The sequence below is a fragment of the Desmodus rotundus genome, chromosome 8, assembly GCF_022682495.2.
Source record: "Desmodus rotundus isolate HL8 chromosome 8, HLdesRot8A.1, whole genome shotgun sequence".
Taxonomy (NCBI): Eukaryota; Metazoa; Chordata; class Mammalia; order Chiroptera; family Phyllostomidae; genus Desmodus; species Desmodus rotundus.
Window position 1 is genome coordinate 132486805 of NC_071394.1, and position 22656 is coordinate 132509460.

The following is a 22656-nucleotide window of genomic DNA, read 5'->3' on the forward strand; positions in this document are numbered from 1 at the left end:
AGGGTGAACAAATAGACAGGGTCCTTGGGTTCACAGAGCTTATTGTCTAACAGCGTAGCAGGACCATGCATCCAAGGACTTCGGGTCTTGAATGGGAGCAGACACAGCAGGTGCTGACACTGAGCTTTTGCAGAGACTAGCAAAGATTATCTTTGACCTAGACCAGAAGTGTCAAACTCATTTATTTCACCGGGGCCACATCAGCCTCGTGGTTGCCTTCAAAGGGCCGAATGTAATTTTAGGGCCGTATAAATGTAACTAGTCCTTAACAGTTAAGTGAGAGCTCAGGGCTGCCGCTGGGTAGAAACAAGGTGTCTGGCTGGTTAAAACAAGGTGGAGGGCCGGATTCGGCCCGCAGGCCTTGTGTTTGCCACCTGTGCAAACCCTAGAGTGCACCTGTGGAGACCCTAGACTCTCCAGTAAACGTATAAAACCTGGGTTAAATCATTGACCTTTTAGCCCCATTGCTTGGGTATGGTAATTATAGATTTCTTGCCAAGTGGCTGTGATCTCAAATGAGAAAGCGTGTGAAAGCCCTTGGCAAACTGTAAAATAGTCAATATGGAGGAAATGTTTAATTTTTTTTTTCATTTTTCAAAAATTCAAGTATAATTGACTTATTATATTAGACTTAGGTGTACAAAATCATGATTATATTTGTATGTATTGCAAAATGATCACCACCAGATTTCTCTTTATATTAAAAAATTGAAACATAAAATTCAAACATAAACTAGAGAAAATAGTACAATAAACACTCAAATACCCATAAACGAGATTGAACAATAATCAACTGATGGCCGATCATTTCATTTCTAGCCAACCCCCACATCACCCTATATTTTGGGAAGCAAATCCTTGAGAGCATATATTTTTATCCATATATATATATTTAATTCCTCTATCTCAAAGAAAGAGATTCTTTTTGAAAAAACATAAATAACATGATCACTCTTAAAAAATTAAAAACAAAATCGACAGTAATTCCTTAATTTTATCAGATATCTTAATTTGAATCAGTGGTCACATTTCCCTGATTACCCTAAAAATGTTGAGGTCAGTAGGTTTGAATCAGTGTTAAATGAGGTTCATATATTGCACGTGACTGAGATATTTTTAATTTATACATTTCTGCCTTCATCTTTTTGCTTTCATCTTGCTCCCCTCACCCCCCTTTAAGAAATTGGATTCTGTAAAGCAGCGGTTCTCAGACTTCAGTGTGCACCAGCGTCATTAGAATCATCTGGAGAACTTGTTAACTTCCCGTCCTGGCGATTCGGACAGAGAGTTGCATTCCTAACAAGCTCCCACGTGCTGCAGCTGGTCTGGGACCACGCCTTGCTCGTCCGTGTCCTCACGTCCCACAGTCTGGATTCCTCTAACTATCCCTCGGTGACATGCCCTTCAACACGGTCATGTTCCGTTCTCATCTTCAGGGAAGTTCACTGAATTGCCAACAAACAGTACAGCCTGACGGTTACAACTCAGGGCTTGGAGTTTTGTGTTACAGACACCGACACCCAGTGCGGAGGGGTTTAAACCTATTTTTGACACTTCTGATTGCCATGTGACCTTCGGCAAGTCAATAGCTCTGTGTACCCAAGATGTCAGGGTCGTTGTGGGGATTACATGCGTTTTCAAAAAGTGAAGGGCTTACTTAGTATGGTGCCTGGCACATAGCAAATGCCAAATAAACGTGATGGCAGTGTTTTCAAACAAGAAATAATCATGGGCGCATAGTCTCTGGAAGGCCGGGAGTTTGAAGAGCTTTGTCAGGTTGTTAAGGGCGGCAGAGCCCGGGAGCAGGGCAGCTAAAAAGAAGCCTGGAGAGAAGCGGAGAGTGAGAAAGTCACGTCCAAGGCGTGTCCACTCGCGGCTCGGCCCCTTTAAGGAGGGCGGGGCCACGTGACCCGTAAGGTCACATGGCTCGCGGGACAAGATGGCTGCGCCCGCGCTGGGGTCGCTCGGTGGGCGCCGCGCAGCGCTCGCGTTCCTAGTCTTTTTGCCGCTGCTCGTGCCGCGGGGCGGGGCGGCGATGGTCGAAGAGGCCAGCGCGGGCGCGGGCTCATGCGGCTGCGGCGCCCCCCAGCGGCCCGGGGCCCCCAGTAGCTCAGCGGCCGCGCACCGGTACTCGCGGGAGGCGAACGCCCCGGGCCCGGGTCCCGGACAGCGGCCGCAAGCGCCCGCCAAGGTGCGCTCTCGGTCCTCGGGGGGGCGGTGGGGGGAGGGCGCCCCGCGGTGCTGCGGGGTCGGCCTGGTCCAGTCCATGGGTCGGCAGGAAGGCAGGTCACGGGGTCAACCACACCCCAGGGCGCGCACCAGCGGATCCGATCCGAGGACGAGTCCTCCCTCCCCGGGCCCTTCGTCTGCGGCGCGGCGTCCTTCCGAGCACTGGGAAGTTTGCCTGCAGGACAGTTGAGCCCCGTTCTTGCCTCTTACCTTCCATTTGCCCCCTTCACCCTACCTTGTTAATGAATTCTCAGACATGGAGTCGCATGGGTGGGGCTTTAAGCCAGCGCTCCGGGTCTCTGACTCTCGCGAGCTCCTCGGCAGCCTCTTCCCGAAGACTGCGCGTCGTCCCGCGGCCCCTGGCGCTCTAGCACCGGGCAGGTTCCGTCAATGGCGGGTGCTTGCTCACTGTTCCTGATGGCTGACTTGCGCAGGGCTCGCACGTGTTAGGTGCTAGGAGATAGAAATAACATCAACGACGATTGCTTCCTCCTGCCACTTTCCAGGCACTTAGAGCAACGCCAAGGTTGTGGAGGCAGCTTCTGGGGCTGGGACCAGGCCCTCTGACTCCCGGAGAAGGGCGCCTTCCTGCGTTTATCCAGGGCCACACCCGTTCTCCGTTTTCCATCCCAGTGTTCTTTCCTCCCGGCTACTCTGGGCCGATTTTCAGGCCTTACCCAACCGTCTCCCTTTCCTGCTACAGCAGCCCGGGCTTCCTCTGAGCTAACAGTCATTAGAGGTGCCTGTCTGTTAGTGTCTCTCCCCAGCCAGGCAGTGAGGGTGCTGGGGTCAGGGCCATTTTTGTGTCTCAGGTATAGATTGTTAGGAGGCTGGTAGCTTCTCCTGGTTCTCCGTCCTGTATGTTTATTGGCCTTTTAACTTTTTCTTCCCGTTGTTCAGAGGATGACCTGCTTTATTAGGGTCTAGCTGTTGTGGGGTGGGGAGCCCTGGCTCCTGCTGAGTGTGTTGCCACAATTGATTTCAGCTCCTCTCTCCCTTGCATGCTAGGGAATAACCAATTTCTCCCGCCTAAGGAAGAAGCCCTAGTGTCTGTTTATCCGCCTTGCAGCTAACAGCACGGCTGTTGTCTTCGCACGTGCACATTGGTCTGTCTCAGAATTTCACTTAGAACCTTCCGGCCAGTGCTGAGCACCGCTCATTTAAGTGCTCCATCTTCCTATTGGCTCCACATTTATAAGATGCATCTTTCATCTCTTTCGAGTGGTTTTGTGTCCTGGCTGGGCACTGCACGGATCATCTTTGGCTGCTTCTTGCGTTCACTTTCTATATTCTTCGCAGGCATCTCCAGCTGGTAGTGTACCAGCGGTTGCGACAGCTCCGTGCTCGAGCCCTCAAGGACTTGTAACCTAATGATTGTACCCGAGGCAGCCTTGTCACCAGGACAGGGTTCCACAGGTGGTGGTGCTTTGTCTCTGTTTCCCTTGGTTTCCTATAGTTCACTTCCTGTGCAGGTGACGTGGGTCTCATTCCGACTCGTAGCCATTTTTCCTAAGTTCAGAAAGTGCAGCATCACGGCGCAGGCGCTTGATCGTCTTGATGGCCCTTATTTCTTTTCTTTTTTTTTTAAGACTTTTGTTTGGAGCAGTTTTAGGGTCACAACAAAATCGAGAGGAAGGTACAGCAATTCCCCACATACACCCTGTGCGTGCTCACACATGCGTGGCCTCCCCCAGGGTCAACATCCCCCCCCAGAATGGTACGCGTCACCGCTGATGAACCCACGGAACGTGTCGTAATGTCTCCTCGTACCTTGTTCACGCATTTCTTTTCAGTGTTGAATAACATTCCATTGCATTATGTACCACAGTTTACTCAGTTACTTACTGAAGGCTTCTTGCTTCTGAGTTTTGCCAATTGTGAATAAAGCTGCTATAAACATTCGTGCGCAGGTTTTTGTGTGGGCATAAGCTTTCAGCTCCGTAGGGTAAATGCCAAGGAGCCTGGTTGCTGGATCAAAGGCCTGAGCGCGCTTAATTGGCTAGGAAACTGCTAACCTGACTTGCGAAGGGGCTGAGCACCTTGCATTCCTAGAGCGGCCTATGAGAGCCCCTGGTGCTTCACACCTTGCTGGTTTGGTGGTGTCAGTGCCAGGTTTTGGCCCCTCTAGTAGGTGTGAAGTGATGCACCATTGTTTGAATTTGCTTTTTTGTTTCCCCCTCTGGTTAACGTAGCATGTGGAGGTCCTTTGCCCTCTGTAAGGTGAGGTGTTTCTTAAGGTCCTTGGCCCTTTTTAAAAGGGTCGCTTGCTTTCTTACGGTTGCGTTTTAAGAGTTCTTTGTGTATGTGGGGTAACAGTCCTTCCTCAGGTGTGTGTTCTGCAAATGTTTCCCAGTCTCTCACTGGTCTTCTCACTCTCTTGATATTGTCTTTTGGAAAGAAGTTTTAAATTTTAATGAGGTCCAGCTGAGCAGTGTCTTTCATGGATGGTGCCTTTGAGGCTTTATCTAAAAAATCACCATACCCAAAGTCTCCTAGGTTTCCTCCTGTGGTGTCTTCTAGGGGTTTTACAGTTTTGTGCTGTGTTTAGGTGTATGAGTTAACTTTTGTGGAGGGCGTGAGGGCTGTGTCTAGAGTCACGTTTTTGCGTGTGCACGCCCAGGTGTTCCAGCACCACCTGCTGAAGAGGCTCTCTTTGCTCCACCTCGTTACCTGTTTGCTGCTGCTGCTGTTTTGTCAAAGGTGAATGGACTGCCCTTCGGTGGGTCTGTTTCTGGGCTCTGTGTTCTGTTCCATCCATCTCTCTGCTCTTTCTCTCAGACCACACTGTTTTGATTACTGTAGTTTTACAGCAGGTCTTGAAGTTGGGTAGAATTGGTTCTCCGCCTTTCTAATTCTTCTTCAACGTGTTGGCTCTTCTGGGTCTTTGCCTCCGTGTACACTTTAGAATCAGTTTGTTGATATCCAGAAAGTAACTTTCTGGAATTTTTAATGGGGTTGTATTGAATTTATTTTTTTCTTTGTTTTCTGTTTATTTAGTTTAATTCAACAGATGTGCATTTAGCACACCTGTAAGTATCCTATGTCCTGGGCATAAAGGCAATGAAAAGACCTTTGTCCTGCCCTCCAGGCCCCCACCCTCTGGTAGACCTGTTCCACCCTCCCCCTCGCCCCCAGCTGTCATGGAAGCCTGGCTTTCCTGTGGTGGCAACGCTGTAGGAGGAGAGCGCACAGAGCACTTGCAGAGGAAGGAAGAGTTCATTTCTTCCTGGACCCGCCAGGAAGTGCCTCAAAGAAAAAGGTTGCTTTGGAGCCAGGCCTTGGAGGAGCTCTGCCCCGGGGCTAGGATGGTGAGCAGGTTCTGAAGGGTTGGGCCCAAAGCAGGCGCCAGTGGAGGCCAGTGTGGTTTTGGGGGGGGGGTGTGAGTGTGAGAGAGAGATTTGTCACACTTTTAATGTAACACTTTTCAGGTGTGTCTTTTTGTAGGTTAATTTGCTTAATGAGCATTTAGAATCCTGGCAAGTTGAGGGATGCCAGGAAATGAATAGACCGGGCTTCCCTGGGGGATTTACTGATTGACTGCAGAGTTAGGGCCGTAGCAGTTGTCCCAGAAACAATGTAGATGTTTTCACATTGTAATTGAGTTCCCTGTGGTTAAAAAGTATTCAGTTCTCTTTGAGAAAATGATCCTGACAATTTTCTACACGGTGTATTTTGTGACAAAGTATCAGAATGTTTTAATCTCCATGTATTTTTCTGAACAGTTGATTGAAAGGCATGAGGCTGGTGATGATGCCATTGTATGTGGAGTCTCTGTGTGTTTGGGTGAGCTCCGTCCTGACTTCCTGTCTGAGGCGTCAGGGCGGGATTGAACACCCTCTCTTGGTGAAAGCCCTCCGCCAGGAGAACTAGCTTTGCCGCCCTGCACACCCCGCGGCATTTGGTTGGCGTGCAGGCACCTCGAGTCTTGTGATGTGGTGGTTGGGTGGTTCTATGACATCTTCTTCTGCGGGGGGCTGGGGGTGGGCGCTTTTGGACCTGTTTTCATCTCTGTGCCCTCCAGGTGCCTTACACTTTTAGGCATTCCATAACAATCTTTGAATGATCTGTTACCTTTTTTGATGGATACAATATTAGAAACTTTTAAAAGAAACCTTTGCAAAATATTCTTTTGTTGTAACTCACCCTCCCAAGATTCCAGTGAGAGATTATTTCCCCCTTCACTGTAGAGGCAACTGTGGCTTCATGGGATTAGAAATCCCAGGGCTTGAGGGGAGTCTAAAACCATTCCGGTGCCCTAGTCTGCGCAGGTGGGGAGCGGGGAGTGGGGAGTGGCGGGGAGGGGAGCCTGCGTGGACAGGTGGGCCGTGGTTCCGGACGGGGAGCTGGCTGCTCCTGTTACTCACCGGCTCTCTCCCAAGCCTCCAGTTTTTAGGTTCGGGTTTGAGGAGAGGAAGGACGGAACAGGGAGAGGAGCTACACAAGAGAGTCGCAGATACACTCACTCCATTTTTGTGCCAGAGTCAAAAATCTCAGGAGCAAATGCAAGGAAAGACAGAACGACTTCCGCAGAAACAAAGGTGGTGGAGGAGTCCACCCTTGGGGGCTCTGGTCATGGGAGTTTGGGGGTGGATCTGGCCGCAGGCAGGCACAGCTGGGGGCCAGGCCTGGGGTGGGTGGCCTCTCGGGTCTCCCTGGGCTCTCCTCCGTGCTGGCTTTGTTTTCAGGCAGTGTTCCTCCTACTGATTAAACAGCTGGAAGGGAGAGAAGTCCGTTTCCCCCGGAGCTCCAGCAGAGGTGCGGAGAATGCCTTTGGTCGGGTTGCGGGCCTGGCCCAGTCACAGCTCTGGTGAGAAGGATGCCGTGATGGGCCAGGCCTGCATCCCACGAGGTGGCCGCGAGCCACCTGCCTGAGCTGAGAGCTGTAGCTGGAGACGTGGTTCCCACAGGGGTGTCAGGGGCTGTTCAAAAGGACAAGGGGAACGGGTGCCAGGTGGGGAGAAGTAAGAGGTGCCTGCCGCACTTGCTGGAGTGCGTGGCCCACATGAGCTCGTAGTTATTCTGACGTCCCCTGAGCCTCTGGCTTCAGCAGTAGCAGCGGCAGAGACGGGGTGGCAGGGGGCAGGGGGAACTTGCTCTTAGGGAGGAAAGGACCGTCTGAACCTGGCCCGTCAGGGAAGACCTGATGCTGCCAGTTCTTTCGTTTGGCTCTGGGGCCGTCCGATAGAGTGGCCACCTCGCCCTCTGGGTTCAGCAGAGGGACGTTCTGCATCTGCGGCACAGAGCGCTGTGTCGGTGCGCCCTGGGGATTGCGGCCGCTCAGAGCACTGGGCTACTGTATCTCCAGCCTCCAGAATGGGAGCGTGGCCTGTTCAGGGCTGGCCGTCTCTGATGGTGGACGAAGGGAGAAAGAACGAGGCCAGGAATCCACAGTGGGAGTCGTGACTGGCTCTGCACGCGGGCGCTCGCCTTGCGGGTGGGCCGGGTGGAAACGAGGTCGCTGCGAGGCTTCATCAGGGACAGTGCGCAGGGCCTCCTTGGGCTCGTCTGTGCCCCGAGGGGTGGATGGCCGTCCCCGGAACAGGACCTGCCTGTCTGCGGTGGGAAGCCTTTTTCCCCCGTAACGCCCTCCGTGAAGCCTTTCGTCAGGTTGTTTAAGTAATCACTGTAGCTGCACTGGAAGCTGTGGTCCGAGGCCTTCTGTCTGTCTGTCGTCTGCAGAGCTGTGTGCAGCTCTGACCTCTCTCCTGCAGAGGAGCGGTCCTGGGTCCCGGGCGCCTGCGGGGGTGGCGAGCGCGCCGGGTGAACGCGGTGCGGGCTCCACGCTGAGTCTGGGGGACAGACCCTCAGTGTAGATGGGCTGTTGTGTCTGGGGTGGTGCTGGAGAAGAAATGGAGTGTTCACGTCATCGTTTTGAGTCATTCAGATGATGAAGTCTTCGTTACATCCACAATCTCTCTTGGTCCGTCAACAAAGAGGGATTTTTTTGTTTTGTTTTGTTTCGTTTTTAGTGTCTGCCATGAACTATGTGCCTCCACAGGTGCTGAGACAGAGACGCGGAAACTGCATTTCTGGTTCCCAGGGAGCCTGGGCGCTGGGGAAGGTGAAGACACGCTGCTAACGTCCTGTGTACACGTCACGTGTCAGGACGGGTGGAGGAGTTTCTCAGGGGAGCCACGTGAGGGGCGTGGGAGGGGGGTGCCCGTGGACGCAGACGCTGTTGCGGAGAGATGGGGTGCAGACGGGGTGCAGTGGCCTTTGCTTGGGTGCGACGGCGGGAAGTCGGGGTGACGTTGTGTCTTGCCCTGAGAGGCGGTGGGATGCGCGGGGCATTTGGGTGGGAAGGCGTTAACAGTGTGACTGCAGTGACACTTAACTTACTGTTGCTCTTTGAACAGTCAGGGCCTTCGAGTGGCTTAGAAATAAAGACCAGTAATGTAGGAGGGGCGTGGTGTGACATTTTCTGCTTGCTTAACACCCTTCCCCTCGAGCAACAGTGCAGAGTTGCTCGCGTGTCTTCCCAGGGCTGCGTCCGCAAACCTCGGCAGATACAAAAACGCGTGGCTGTGCGTCTCCCTCGCCCCCTTCTTGTTCAGGGAGCGCTTCGCCTTGGCGAGCTCCCTCCACGTCAGCATAAGGGCATCAGTTCTTTCTCTTGTTTGCTCACGGCGGCTTGGCGTTCCATTTTATGGATTGTGGATGGCCCGCGGTTCCCTTAACCAGTCCACGACTGGCGAACATTCAGGTGACTTCTCATCTCTTCTTCCCTCTTACAAACAGAGCTGCCGTAAATTGCGCTGGGTGCGGCAGACTGGCGTTTCAGAAAGTTCAGGAGGGCTTCTGTGGCGGGGTGAAGGGTGGGCGCGTGAGTGAGGTCGATGGCTCAGGACCAGGGAGCGGGGCCGGATGGGGGGCCAGGCCACCACAGTGTCTGGGAACGGAGAAGAGGGGGAGGCTGGAGGGTGGACGTTTGGGGGATCCAGTAGGACTGGGTGCCCTCTGTCGTGGCGGGATTAGGGGACGGGAGCAGTCAGGCGTGACTTCTCAGGACAAGTGATAGGACACTTGTACCACGTGTGGGTGAACGTGGCTCCTTGTCCGTTGGGAAGCGCAGGCGCAGCGCTGGAGGCAGCCACTGGCAAAGACGGTGGAGACACAGAAGGGATGTTGAAGGGACCCAAGGAGTTGCAATTAGAGTCTCAGTGAGGAATTAATTAAGGACAAGGACATAACAAGGACAAGATGTGGTCCCCTGGTAAATGCTTCAGATTTTCTGTGGCATTGATTTAAGACTTCCGTTCTCCCTGGAGGCCCATGTTCATTCGGTGGGTTTTAAAAGATACTGTGTGGGGACGACTTTTACTTTTGCTTTTAACCATAATCCAAGGAAACGTGATAACAAGCACACACGTGTGTGAAGCGGCCTGTCCTCCCTGCCCCTGCACCCGGCTGCTTTCCACGGCACACTCTTGTGTGCGTCCTGTGGAGTTTTGACCAAAGACACCCCTTTTCTAAAGAATCTGCCCTTCCTCTTGTGACCGGTCCCTCACTTCCTTTGGGAGGACGTGACTCATTAGACAGGGGGTCCCGTGTGGGGTTCGCTCCTGGGTGCTTGCTGTGTGCTGGGCGCTCCGCCCGTCCCTCAGGTTCACACTGATGGCCGGACCCCCGCGTGTCCCCTCTCACTGCAGATGGTCCCCATTCCTGCTGGCGTGTTTACGATGGGCACAGATGACCCTCAGATCAAGCAGGACGGGGAAGCGCCTGCGCGGAGAGTCACCCTGGACGCCTTTTACATGGATGCCTACGAAGTCAGTAACTCGGACTTTGAGAAGTTCGTGAACGCCACCGGCTACCTGACCGAGGTAACGGGTCCAGTGGGGAGGGAGAGCCCGCTCTGCACCACTTCCTGCTGCGTGCCCGTGCGTGCTAAGTAAGCACTTTGCATGTAGGGCATCTAATTTAGGTCTCCCAGCACCTCTGTGTGGCAGGCTACTGTTTAGGGGGCAGACCGAGGCTGGAAAGGTGGCATGCCCTGCGGCACAGGGCTGCGGGGCGGGTGGGGAGCAGGGCCCCAGCCTGGCAGTGAGACCGGCCGTGTCCTTCCCCGTTCAGCTCTGCTGAGTTAGTGCGTTAGCGGGCCCGACAGCGCCGCCGGCAGACACGGATGCGCAGGTTCTCATCTTCCTGCTCCGGTGTCGGTGGCGGGCAGTGCCAGCCTCCTGCGGCGGTCGCTGACCCAGGAGGCCCGGCTCTGGGAGGGGTGTTCGTTCTCACTGGGTCCAGGAAGAGAGGCTGTGAAGCTTAGAGTTCGGTGAGGGTCCGAACCACTCGTTTTGTAGGCTGCTGCTCTCCTTCTGCCAAAGGACTTTCCTGGCCCCCGTCTGTGGAGTCCCTGGCCCTCCGCTCCCCCAAACCCAAAACTTCTTTTTTTAAATGAAAAAAGTAGCCCAGAGTGTGTGCTGAGAGCAAGACAGCCTTTAGACGGGGTCTCAGGCTGCTCCATTCCTCGGGGATTCCCTAACAGGTGCGAAGCGGCTGTCTTTCTTTGTCTGTTTGCACAGCAGCACTGCAGAGCTGTCCCTCTCCTTCCTGTTTCCCAAGGACGCCCTCAGGTCAAGGTCATCCGCAGGCTGATTAAGGCAGCAGACGGCTTCTGAGGACAGCAGCTCAGACCAGGGTCCCCACGAAGATTGGATACGTGGGAGCAGGGTGCCAGGGGCGAGGGTGGGGAAACCGCATCCGGGCTCTTCTGCCCTCGGACTGAGGTTCCGCACTTCAGCTTCGAGGCCGACACGCAGCCGTAGCAGCAGCAGGACCCGTGGCCTCGTCACCGGCAGAACCAGGCACTGTGTCTCACTGCTGCTGCTGCAGACACTGTGACCCGACCTGCCTCTGGAAGTGAGGAGAGGCGGGAGGCCTGCCGCCCGCTGGCATTTAAATGTTGACGCAGAGCACGCACGTGTGGCTCCGGCACACATCGGTGTAGCGTTTTCATGCTGCAGTCGCACCGATTTCATTTCGTCCTGAGAAGGCGGCCCTCCCGGCGTCGCCGTTCTGCCAGAGGGCCCAGGGCACGGGCGCAGGACCCCTGTTCCGGATGGCGGACAGGCTTCCTCCGTGCGCCACCTCCCTGGACACCGCACTGCTCTTGCTCCCCGAGTCCCTGCCCTGCTGCTCCGGCTTCTTTCCCTGGAAAACTCGACGCTCTCTCCTCCGTGGGGCCCATGTTTCCCCCCTTCTTGGGGCCCCACTGGTCCCTCGTTGTGCAAAGCTGGTGTCCTCCGTGCGTCATCTCGGCTCAAGTGTCCCTGTCGCTCAGAGGTGTCCTCTGCTCACACTGGCCGAGGGGGCCTTTGCTCCACACTCGCCTTATGAGGGCAAGTGAAGCTGTGGTTACTTGCTGTCTTTGTCGCGTTGGTCTTCATCCGCGCCCCCATGAGCACTGTAAGGACAGGGGCCGTGTCTGTCATTGAGCCCAAAGCCGGCGCGTGGAGGAGTTGGAAAGGTGGCTTTGAGTGACGGTCCAGGCAGGTAGGCGGGGTGGGGCCAGGGACCCAGGAGGAGGAGCAGAGGGAAGGGAAGTCGGTGACCCCATTCAGGAGGAGGCCTGAAATGCAGGGCCCAGGCTGCAGGCAGTGCCCCGTGGGGATGGGGCTGGCGTGGAGGTGGAGACGTGGCGTTGCTGGCGCGCTGGCATGCATTAGCGCGATGAGATGGAGAGGTTGTCCCGAGGTCCCTGCCATGTCCCATGGGGTGGCCTCCTGGACGGCCTGCGGTAGAATCATAGGTGGGGCCGTTCTCCAGTGTGGGTTGCTGGCCTTGCCCTGACCTCTAGAACCCCGGGGTGCGGGGCAGTGATCTGTAAAAAGCCGGCCAGGCCAGCTCGGTGCACCAAGCCCGAGGGGCTGTGGGGCACAGCAGGAAAAGCAGGGCCAGGGCCAGAGCCCCCAGGGGGTGGCCATGTTTGGGGGCTGGAGGGGAAGCCTGTGCATTTCAGGAGGTGAGCAGCAGAGTCAGACATGAGGGAGGCATACGGGGGCGCCCCGGAGAGCCAGGTATGCGGATGGGGTCCGCACCCCACAGGGAGCCGGGGCTGAGGGCTCAAGGCAGTGGTGTCCAATAAAGATAACGGGGACGCAGGTGTCTGCCTGGGGCTTGGCGTCTGTGAGCACCGAGGACACCTTCACAGGGTTGGGAGGGGTCGGCGTCAGCGAGCAGTGTGTTTTAACTCTTTCGGTAGGCTCTGGGGCCAGAACGAGGGCAGTGATCGATTACGGAGTCGCTTGTGAACAGATGCTGTTACGTTGCAAAGTCACCTGTGGTGCTGGGGGGGGGGGGATGTCTCTCCTTCGTTCTCAAAAGCTACTGTCTTCCCGTCTGCAGACGCGTCGGCTAGACGCGTGGACGTGGTCCCTGTGAGTGACACTCTCCTTCCACGGGAAGCCAGGCGCTTTCGAGTCGCTTCTGAACCCTCTGGGCAGTCATCAGAGGACCTTGGGTTTCTCTGGCAGGAAGAGCCACTCCGACGATGCAGAGACAGTGGCACGTGGGGAGCGCGTCGCCGCAGCCTTTTCTGGACACTATCCCTTTTCCTTGCAGGCCGAGACGTTTGGCGACTCCTTTGTCTTCGAAGGCATGCTGAGCGAGCAGGTGAAGACCGGCATCCAGCAGGCAGTAAGTGACTCTTAGCAGGCTCCGTGGTCCTCCGCCCCTCCACGGAAGGGGCTCGGTGAAAAGCCACAGGCGAGTGCCCCTGCCCCTCCCCCCATCCTCACTGTGGATGTGCCCGGAAGAACTTGGGGCCAGGGTGGTGGCAGCCGTGCTGGGGCTGACTGGAGTGTCTGCCCGGCGCACCTGGGTAACACCCCGTGGTGCAGAGTGGGGCCCAGCCGGGCTGTAGGCAGTCCTGGGTCTTTTGCTCATGGCTGGGTCTAGAGCGGAGGATTCATGTGACACTTTTTTAACCTGTCCGTAAGGTCGTGATGTCATTAGGTGCAGTGTGGAGAGAGCTTCCTGTGTGATCGTGAACTCCCGAGAGCACAGTCGGGTTCTTCCTGGGGAACTGAGCCGCAGACCTGGCCCTTCCCTGGGGTGTGCCCTCTGTCTTGGGGGCAGGGAGCGGTCCTGGAATGGGGGATTGGTGTGTGTCCACAAGGACACTGTGGCAGCGGCGAGCTGCACCTCCGCCAGCTCCTGCATGGGAGCGGGCCGTGGGGTTTCTGTGGAGACAGTTGGCAGGGCCGTGCATGTGTGGGTTTTCACACGCCTCCCGAGGAAGCAGAGGAGGTGAGACCGGGAGGGGGAGTGGGTAAGCTGGGAAGGCAAGCGCTCACCAGACAGAGGGCCGAGAGTGCTGGTGCGGGCTGGCTGGCGACAGGGATGCAGTGGGTCAGCCCCTCGAGGGCGAGGATGGCAACATGGGCACCAGAGACAGGAACCCAGCCCCGTCTTCCTGTGCCCGCTCCCGCCTGAGCCCTGTCTCCCTGGGCGGCAGTCTCCCCCTGGTCCGTGCAACAGCTGTCCCGATGCACAGCCTCTTTGTCTCCGAATGAACGTAGCAGGATGTGGGGGGCAGGGGCCAGGGCAGGGACGGCCAGGTGGACCTGGACTTGCTCTCAAGTTGCTTGGAGGAGAACCCGGCCCCCTCCTTGTGTGCACTGTAGAGAAATGTTTAGAAACTGGCGGGCTCCATTCGAATGTCACAGTTTTCCTGACTTGCTACAAGCCCGTGTTACAGTCTATCACGTGTCTGATACAAGTGTTTTTTAAAGGGCTTCGAGGTCAGATTGGCCTCGCTCCCTCCCCGGGTGTGTCCCTGCCCTGTCCCCAAAGTAGCTTTTAAAGGGGACGCTTCCCCACAGTTCTTCACACGCGGTGCACACAGCTGCATATCCCAAGACGTCTGTGGTTTCGTCTTGTCCGATTCAGGGAAATCGGTGTCTTTTCAGACTCTTACCTTTAGGTTTCCCTTCCATTGCTCACCCCTCCCCCATTTTCCCCGCTAACGGTTTATCCCTGGGAGAGTCCAGGGCCGTGGCTGGCAGACTGCCCTCACCGTGACCTCTGCTGCCTGCCCTGTCAGGGTGCAGCTCGCCCGCTCCCTCTGTATTCCCACACACGGGTGGCTGGACCCCCAGGCCCGGCCAGGCTTGCGCCTGAGCCCCTGCAAGCCCTCGCGCCAGGGCAGCTCTCGCCCCAGCGGGCTCCTGGAGTCTGCCCCGTCTCTCTGGGGTGTTACCTGTTCCTCGCGCTCAGTGCTGGGTCCCTGCACTCACTGGGGGCTGCGAGATGCTGGTCGTTAATAGTCTTTCCCCTTATTAATTGAGGTACTTTTATACAGACACGGTTCCCTCCGTCCGCTGTTTTCCCACCTGTGGGTACAGGGCACGCAGGAAAGATAGGATGTGGCAGAAGCAAGGCCGGCCTGAGTGTGGTTGGGAGGGTAATGATGTGGGTGCGATGACTTACAGTTTTCATGTGAACGGTTCACCTGAAATGTCCTGTGCTGTGCTTGAGTGTGATGTTGTTATGTTACAGAATTACATACTCACGACTTTGTAATAAAAAAGGGGCTTTATTTGTGCCAGACCATGTATTTTCCAGCTTTTATGATTATGAATTAGTCCCCTACTGCTCTCCAGAAGTGACCAGTTAGATATATTTTAATTAACATTTTGTAGCCATGGCTGGTGTGGCTCAGTGGATTGAGCGCCGGCCTGCAAACCAAAGGGTCAGCGGTTAGATTCTCAGTCAGGGCACATGCCTGGGTTGCCGGCCAGGTACCCAGTAGGGGGCGCGCGAGAGGCAGCTACACACTGATGTTTCTCTCCCTCGCTTTTCTCCCTTTTCCTCTCTCTAAACATAAATAAATAAAATCTTTAAAAAAATAGAGATAGTTATAGGTTTACACACAGTTATGAGAAATAACACAGCAACCCTGCGCTCCCTTCCCCGCCCCTCCCGCGCTGACATCTTATGTAACAACGGTAGCTCCCAGCCAGGGGGCTGACCGTTGGTAGGGCCCACTTGTCTTTGTCTGATTTCACTAGTTTTATGTGTGGATTTGTATAATCGCCATTTTTAAAAAAATCTTTATTTATGGGTTTAAAAATATTTTATGGACCTTTTGATGGTCAAATTTTGCTATTTCTGGGGGAGTGCCTCTTCAAGTTCTTGTGAGTCTTTTTTCCACTTTATTTATTAATGATACTCATACACATTTTCCCCCACAGTCTCCTGTGGCAACTATTAGCTCGTTTGCTGTGTCTGTCTGTCTGTTTCCGCTTTGTTTATTCGTTTGTTTTGTTTTTTCAGATTCCACATGTAAATGGAGTCGTATGGTACTTGTCTTTCTCTGTCTGACCGACTGCACTTAGCACGGCACCCTGTAGGTGGTACGATACTGTATTACTCATGTTGTCGCAAATGGCCAGATTGCGTCCTTATCATGGCTGAGTAATATTTTGTGGTGTAACCACGGCTTCTTTGTCTGGGCCTCTGTCGATGGGCGCCGGGGCTGTGTCCCAGCCTGCATCCCAGCCTCGGCGGTTGAGGATCACGCTGCCGTGAGCACGGGGTGCACACGTGTTTTCGAATGAGTGTTTTGGGTTCCTTCGGATACATGCCCGGCAGTGGCATCGCTGGGTCATGAGGCGGCTCTGTTTTTAATGTTTTCAGGGACCTGCACCCTGTTTTCCACGGGGGCCCCCACGGTGCTCTCCCAGCCCACACCCTCACCAGCCCTTGCTGTTTGTGGACTTTTGAACGACGGACACTCTGGCAGGTGTGAGGTGGGATCTGCACTCACACTGCGTGTATATACAGTTCACTCTAGAGGTAACATTTTAACAGTTCAAGGACGTACAGCCACCTTGTAGCTGCCCGTGGGCTCCGTCCCCCGCCCGCGTGTTACAGTTGTCGTGGGTGGAACGTCTGCAGACACCGCAAAGGCCCAGGACAGTGTTATCTTTTTTGCTTGTCTCATTCCTGCTTTTTAAATGGAATTTAAAGATGAAAACTGTTTCCGCACACTCACCGGCGCCATCGCTGTTGCTCTGCTCGTTCCCAGGCCCCGTGTTGCCCTCTGGTGCCCGTTCTCTTCAGCCTAACCACTTGCCTCCGAGCAGCCTTGTGTCAGTGCGTTCCCATGGGTCCTCTTCCCCTGAGAAGGTCTCTGTGTCACCTGCGTCCCCGAGTGGCATCTGCACCGGGGACAGAGTTCTGGGGTGACCGCTCGCCACTCTGACATGTCCTCGGCCCTCTTCCGCGCTGGCGGTCTCCTCTGGGTTGCTGTGCTCTCCTGCGCATCGCGTCATTTTCGTCTGGCTTCTCTCAAGGTTAAAGAAGTCCTTCGTCTTTTTACTTTAGTTTCGGCAGCTTAATTTTGATGCGTTGGACGTTGTTTCCTTAGAGATTATCGTTTCAGGGTCCGTGGAGGCTCTTGTGTCTGTACATTTATGCCTGTGCCCACATTCAGGGGGTTTTCAGCCCTTATTCAGATGTTTCCTTTCAACAGCTGTCTCTCCTCCCTTTGGGGGCCCCGGTGCGTGGATGTCACATGTCTTGCCTGAGGCCTCTGAGGCTCTGCTCACTGTGTTGAAGTTGTTTTTCCCGTCGTTCCTGCCGATTGTCTGCGCTCTGTTGATGTGCCTCCAGTTTCCCAACTTTTCTCCGTCATTTTCATTCTGCTCTCGAGCCTGTCTAGCGCATTTTATTTCAGATGTTGTGTTTTGCAGCTCTCGCATTTTCTTTTTAAAAAATCGCTTGTGTTTCTCTGCCGAGGACTCCTGCCTTTCTCCCCCTCCCCCTGTAGCTTCAGAGCCTTCACCTGTTAACTCCAACGTCTGGGTCCCCCTGGGTGGCGCCTGTTCATTCTCTCTTCCCTTCAGCATTGCATCTGTTCCCTTTTTCTTTGTTTTAAGTTAGTCAGCCTGATCACCTGGTCGGGTTTAGACCCCAAGGTTGGTCTCACACCTGCTGGTGCCGATTTTGTGCCTGTTCGCTCACGCTCCCAGGCCAGCACAGCCGGTTTTTTCTTCATGGAGACTTGCGTTGTACTTGTTTCATCCACGTCTTACAGGGATGGCCATGCCCGCCTAGCGGAGTGCTGCACACCCCAGATGAAGAGTGCGTGAGAGCCACCTGCCGCATGAAATGCCCGTCACTGAGTGTCACTGTCCTGGCTCCTGCCAGTGTGCCTGCCTTTGCCCAGTCCGAGCGAAGCTGAGCGAATGTCCCTTGCCCTGCGCTCGCCCGTTTGGAGGAGCCCTCTGCCCCATCGCCCAGGGGTTTTAAAAGGGATCGCTGTGGCGCAGTAGATCCTCTCCAGGTGGCTGTGCCGAGCCCCAGGCTGGAGGAGCACACCAGTGGCACAGTGTGACTGTGTCTCGCCTGCACCGGGTGGAGGTGGCCAAGCACTCGTGACGCCAGAGTCACCATTTTCATCGCTGTTGGCGGGCACACCGCTGGCGTGAGCGCATCCCCGCGCTGTGCGGCTGTCACAGCGCCCATCTCCGGAGCTTGCTCGCTGTCCCAGACAGAACCTCTGTCCCGCTGCACAGTGATGCCCCTTGTCCGTCCCTCCGTCCCCTGGTAACTTGGTGTCTCCACACCTTTGCTGACTCTCGGTGCCCCACGGAGGTGGAGTCTCGCAGTGTCTGTCCTCCTGTGCCTGGTGTGTTCCAGTCGGCAGGGTGTCCTCCAGGCCCACCCGTGCCGCAGCCCGGGCCGGGCTCGCCTTCCTCCTCGAGGCTGAGTGCGGTTCCGTTGCCTCTGTGTCCGCATCTCGCACTGGAGGGGCAGCAGTGAGGGGTGGCTGGTGGCCGTGTGGGGTGTGTCAGTGGGCTGCAGTGGATACTGGGGCACAGCGTCTTCGCGGCCACCAGCCTTTGATCTGTCGTTTGGGTTTGTGCCTCCTGGATGCCCGCCACCACTTGGGGGCTTGTTCTTCTAGCTCCCTCCGTGTGAGGGTTTGCTCTCTGGCTGAGGCGGGGTCTGTCTGTTTAGCAAGCCCGCGGAGGTGCCTTGCCGCTCCTGAGAACACGGGGTGGGAGACCCCGCCCTGGCCTTCGGTGGCTCAGTGTCTGGGCAGTGCCGTGATGTCACTCTGAATCCAAATCAGGTGTATGTTTTTTACCTGACATACAAATATTTTATATCAAATGCGTTAGAGAAATGAAACAAAAATGAAAACTCATATGGCATCTGTTTGAAAGTCATTAAAAAGAGTATCTACCACCTGCAGCATCCCGGAGGCCCAGGAGGTGCGATGTGACAGCTGACAGGAGTGGAGCGGGTGCTTGGGAGACAGCACGGGCCAGGGGTGGGGCAGCACCCAGACAGCCGGGTCTGTGAGTCCTGGGAGGAGGAGGCAGGAAGGGGAGCCCTGCAGACCTGGAGGAGCTCCCTGTGGGGTCCCGAGGGCAGGGAGCTTGGTGGCTGGCAGGCTGTGGCCCTGGCCGCCGTGTGGTCAGGGCTCAGCCAGGTTCCCTCTGGCAGCCCTTCTGGTGTCCCAGGGTCCGGATTCAGGTGGTCCTGTCTGTCTGTGTATGGCTTCTCCTGCCTTCCTCCTGGGAATGTAGCGTGCTCACAGTGGCTTGTTGCCGTCGCCTTTACTGGACCCGCTCCACGGAGGGGGTGGGTTTGTGTGTGTCATTCCTCAGTGTCCCCAGCAGAGGACCTGTCACTCATGGTCACTTCGTGAGTGTTTGTCCAAAAATGAAAGGATGCTGGGGGGTGTTACCTGCTGGAGCCTTTAGGTTTGAAGCTGCAGGGCTCAGGGCTCAGACCTGGTGTGACCTGCCTGTGTTGGAAAAGCCAGCTTTTCCCTGGCACGGACGTGCTGGCCGCATCAGGGTTGGGGGTGAGCGAGAGACTGGGGAAGGGCGGTCCAGGGCAGGCTGATGGGATCAGATAAGAAGGGAGCTCGGGCCCAGCGCCGTATCTCACCTCCGTGTTTGAAAGGGGCCCGTTGTCCTCCTGACCCAGGAGCCGGGTGTGGCGCAGGCCCAGGAAGCCAGAGCATGATAACCCTGGACGGTGAGGAGCCAGGAGGCCCGTGGAGCAGGCCCGCTTGTCCCCACCTGCCCCCAGTGAGTGAGCGCGAGTCCATACGCTGGTCCCCAGGCTCCGATCTGCGCCATCTGCCCGGGTGGCCTCGAGTTCCTTTTCACGTCCCGGGTCTTGTGAGGTCTGACTTGGATTGAGAAATAACAATGATTCCGACATCCCTCCCTCCAAATGCTGGTGTGGGCATTGTGAACCCCTGTGGGGATTCAGGTAGACCGTGGAGTAGGGGTCATGTCCAGGGGTGGACAGCTTGAAGAGAAACTCATGCAAAAACGATAATTTAGAAGGGTGAGCCTTTCACCTGGCACAGTGCGGCCCCGCAGGGAGCCTCGGTGCCAGGTGGAGTGGAGGGGACACCTTTGCTGCCTGGGTCCCTGCCCCACTGCAGAGCTGTGGGAAACCCACCAGCCAGGCCGACTCTCTCTACAATGGGGATCCTCCTCCGAGACCCTGTTAAAGTAGTTTGTCCAGAAGAGGGTCTCCAGGGTGGGAAGGGGCTGGGACACGTGAGACCCCAGGGACAGGTGCCCCATTCCTTTCACAAATGCTTCTCCGGGGTGTGCTTCAGGCAGCGGCGGTCTGGGGGCACGAGGCGGTCGCCATCCATCTGCCACTGGCCGGAGTGAAGCAAAGCAGAGGAATGGGGTGGACAGTGCTCGGGGTGAGCTGGCCTGGGGATCTTCTTGCTCTTTTATTTGTGGGGTCTGGGGTGACTTCTCTGAGGAAGTGACCCCGAGCTGGAGCCCAAATGAGTAGGAGCCAGTGGGATCCGTGATGAGGAAGTGAGGACCTGGGATTTGTGGGGTTGGAGGCAGGCTGGAGGAGCAGGTGGCAGGGGTCGGGGGATGCAGGGCTCTGCAGGCCCCTGCAGACCCCAGGGGTTCGGGTCTCAGTCGTGTTTTAAAGAGCCCACTCCTGCCTCTGTGCAGTTGTGAGACGGGAGGGGCCTTGGCACTGAGTGGTGGGAGGAGAGACACCCCCAGCAGTCTGATACTGGAAGTTCATCTGAGAGCCCACGGGGAGCGGGGAGCGGGGCCGAGCATGCCTGCCTGCTCTGGGCTTGGCAGGTGGTGCAGGCCATGGGAGGGCCCGGGCAAGGTCCATGAGACACCCTGAGCCTCAGGAAGACTCGGCAGTGGGCACGTTGCGGTGTCCTACGGACGTCGGGAAGGCGACCCAAGAGGGAGTAGATTCGTTCCCTGTTCCTTGGGAGCGAATCAGTACTGGCTGGGTGTCTGGGTGTCGTGCAGTTTGGGGACTAGGAGCTTTCTCTGTGCTGGCGGCTGCCCCTGCAAACAGTCAGAAAGCAGGTCGCCCTGACTGAGGGCCGGGGCTGGGTCCTCAGCAGAGGGCCTGTCCCCTCTGGGGTGAGGCCGCGCCTCTTTTTTCTCTGTCTCAGAGATGACAGACAGGTGGGCTTGTTCCCGTGTGGGCCCCCCTCCCGGGAGAGCAGGTGGGAGAGGACTTCCCCCTCTCGGGGCCTCTTTCTGTGCTCTGTGTTCTGTTTGACCCTTTGTCAGAAGCTTCGGAGCTTGTAAGGGATGGAGAAAGCGCAGGGTGGACCCGACAGCACTCAGACTGTCGGTAACCCCCCGTCCTACCTGGGGACACAGAACAACCAAAGGCGCCTGGATGGAGTGGGGACGGCTGCAGTTGGTGCGCAGGCTCGCCTTCTGTCGGGGGCGGTGGGATCGCGCACTGTCGATCCACGCTGTGGGTTTTTATAGTGACAGTTTTCAGCAAGAGCTGCGGAGACCTCCTCTCGGGACACTCGGCTGCTTCTGGAGGGATCGCAGTAGCCAAAGGTAGAAATGAAGGTGTTTGAGGATGCTCACTGTAGTGTTACCTGAATAGCCAGAAAGACGCCCGAGTTGCATCTACCCTGAGAGGTTCGACGCTGGGGCATTGTTGGGTAAATTACGGCACAACCACGTGGCCAGATAACGTGCAGCCATGAAAAGTGTGTGTTGAGAGTCCAGATGAGACTTAGGGAAACAACGAATACAATCAAGGAAAATAGTACATGATCTGGTAAAACTGTGTAAAAATGTGCATGCTTATTGATGAACCTGGAAGGTGAATATAAAAATAAAGTTTGCAGTACAATGGTGAATATAAGCCATTTACAATTAAATTAATAAATATTTAACGTATTCACTGTTGCTTACTTTTATTTTTCCAATGTGAAATGAAGTCTCTTAGCTCCGTTAAGAGAAAAGACTTTGGACACCTGTGTAAAACCACGCTCCCTGTAGATCAGTGAGAAATTAAAAATGGCCCCAGAAAGACCACCACACGCCCCGTGGTCCCACCGCCGGGCACCCGCAGCAGACACCCCCGGGTGCGCACGCCCACTCGCCTCTCCTGGGGCCGCGTGCCTGTGTGCGTCTGGGCACAGACACCCTCGAACCAGCGTTTCCCACTTCTGTGGCGGGTGACCGTCTCTAAGCCGTCGCACGTTTTCCAGCACGTGACCTCGGTGGCTGCTGTGTTCCCTCTCAGGGGCTCAGCGGGCGGCTGGCTGTCGGGTGCTGTCCAGGCCCTTTCAGCACAGCTCACCCGGGTGCAGGCCGCCTCTTTGCCTGAGAAGGGAGAGGCGGTTTTCAAACGTGCTCTTCTGTTGTTTCTGTTGACAGTGCAGAAGCCCACACCCACTCTGCACGCGCTCATGCCGCTCTCCTCTGAGAACGAGAGAGCGGGGTCACCGGAGGGGTCCTGTGCGCACAGCGGTCCCTTGGCCGGCCTCCGGGCCTCTCGCAGGGACAGCCACCGGGTCTGACCCTACGGCCTGCGGGCCTGGGGGCGCGTCGTGTTCCAACGAGAGCTGTTTCACTAGGAGCAGGAGCAAAAAGTATTGGGAAATCTCGTATTTGCCTTGAGTTTTGTAAATATTTATTTACGCTGTATTTGAAAAGGCATGCGTTTTTTAAGTAGTCAAGGCGCCTGCGTTAGGGTGAATTTGGAATGATGAGCTGTCAGACCCGCTGCCTGCCTGCTCTGAGGCTGACTGTGTTTTCGCTCCGTGTTCGAGCCTTGACGTCTCCTTCCCACACTCGTACTGGGTGCTGCACAGAGGGTTTCCCCGACTGCGTCTGTTTTGTTTGATTCTGTCGGTGGCTCCATTCTCCTCCCGTTTCATTTAAATGTCATGGATTTGAACGGATCTTCAGTTTCGTTCTCCGTGTTCACTGGTGCCCGCTGAAAAGTCCGCCTAGGCTCTTCTTGTAGGCGTAACTGGTGTGTGTACTACGTTTCAGGAAACGTCCATCTTTGCCATCGGCTTGTCCGAGCGCATTTGACTCCTAAGAAGGTGGTAAGGCCGTGAACTTGCCGTTTTTACCCGTGCAAGTGCCCAGTCACACGGCGCTCTGTCCTCAGCCTGCGCCGCCCGTCCTCTAG

At 55.8% G+C, this 22656-nt stretch overlaps 1 protein-coding gene across 3 annotated transcripts in view; it reads left to right on the top strand.

The window, feature by feature from the left end:
* The first annotated feature begins 1901 nt into the window (after positions 1-1901).
* The window catches only part of SUMF1 (sulfatase modifying factor 1), a 62557-nt gene continuing 41802 nt past the window's right edge, over positions 1902-22656 (top strand). For 2 of the 3 annotated variants that reach the window (XM_024565803.3, XM_053929367.1), the window contains exons 1-3: positions 1903-2191; positions 9879-10052; positions 12790-12864. In XM_024565803.3, coding sequence (XP_024421571.2) covers positions 1940-2191; positions 9879-10052; positions 12790-12864 — 501 coding nt within the window. In that variant the 5' untranslated portion in view covers positions 1903-1939. Of the gene's footprint in view, positions 2192-9878; positions 10053-12789; positions 12865-22656 lie in introns of all 3 variants that reach the window. The other variant, XM_071222169.1, reaches the window with a different exon arrangement.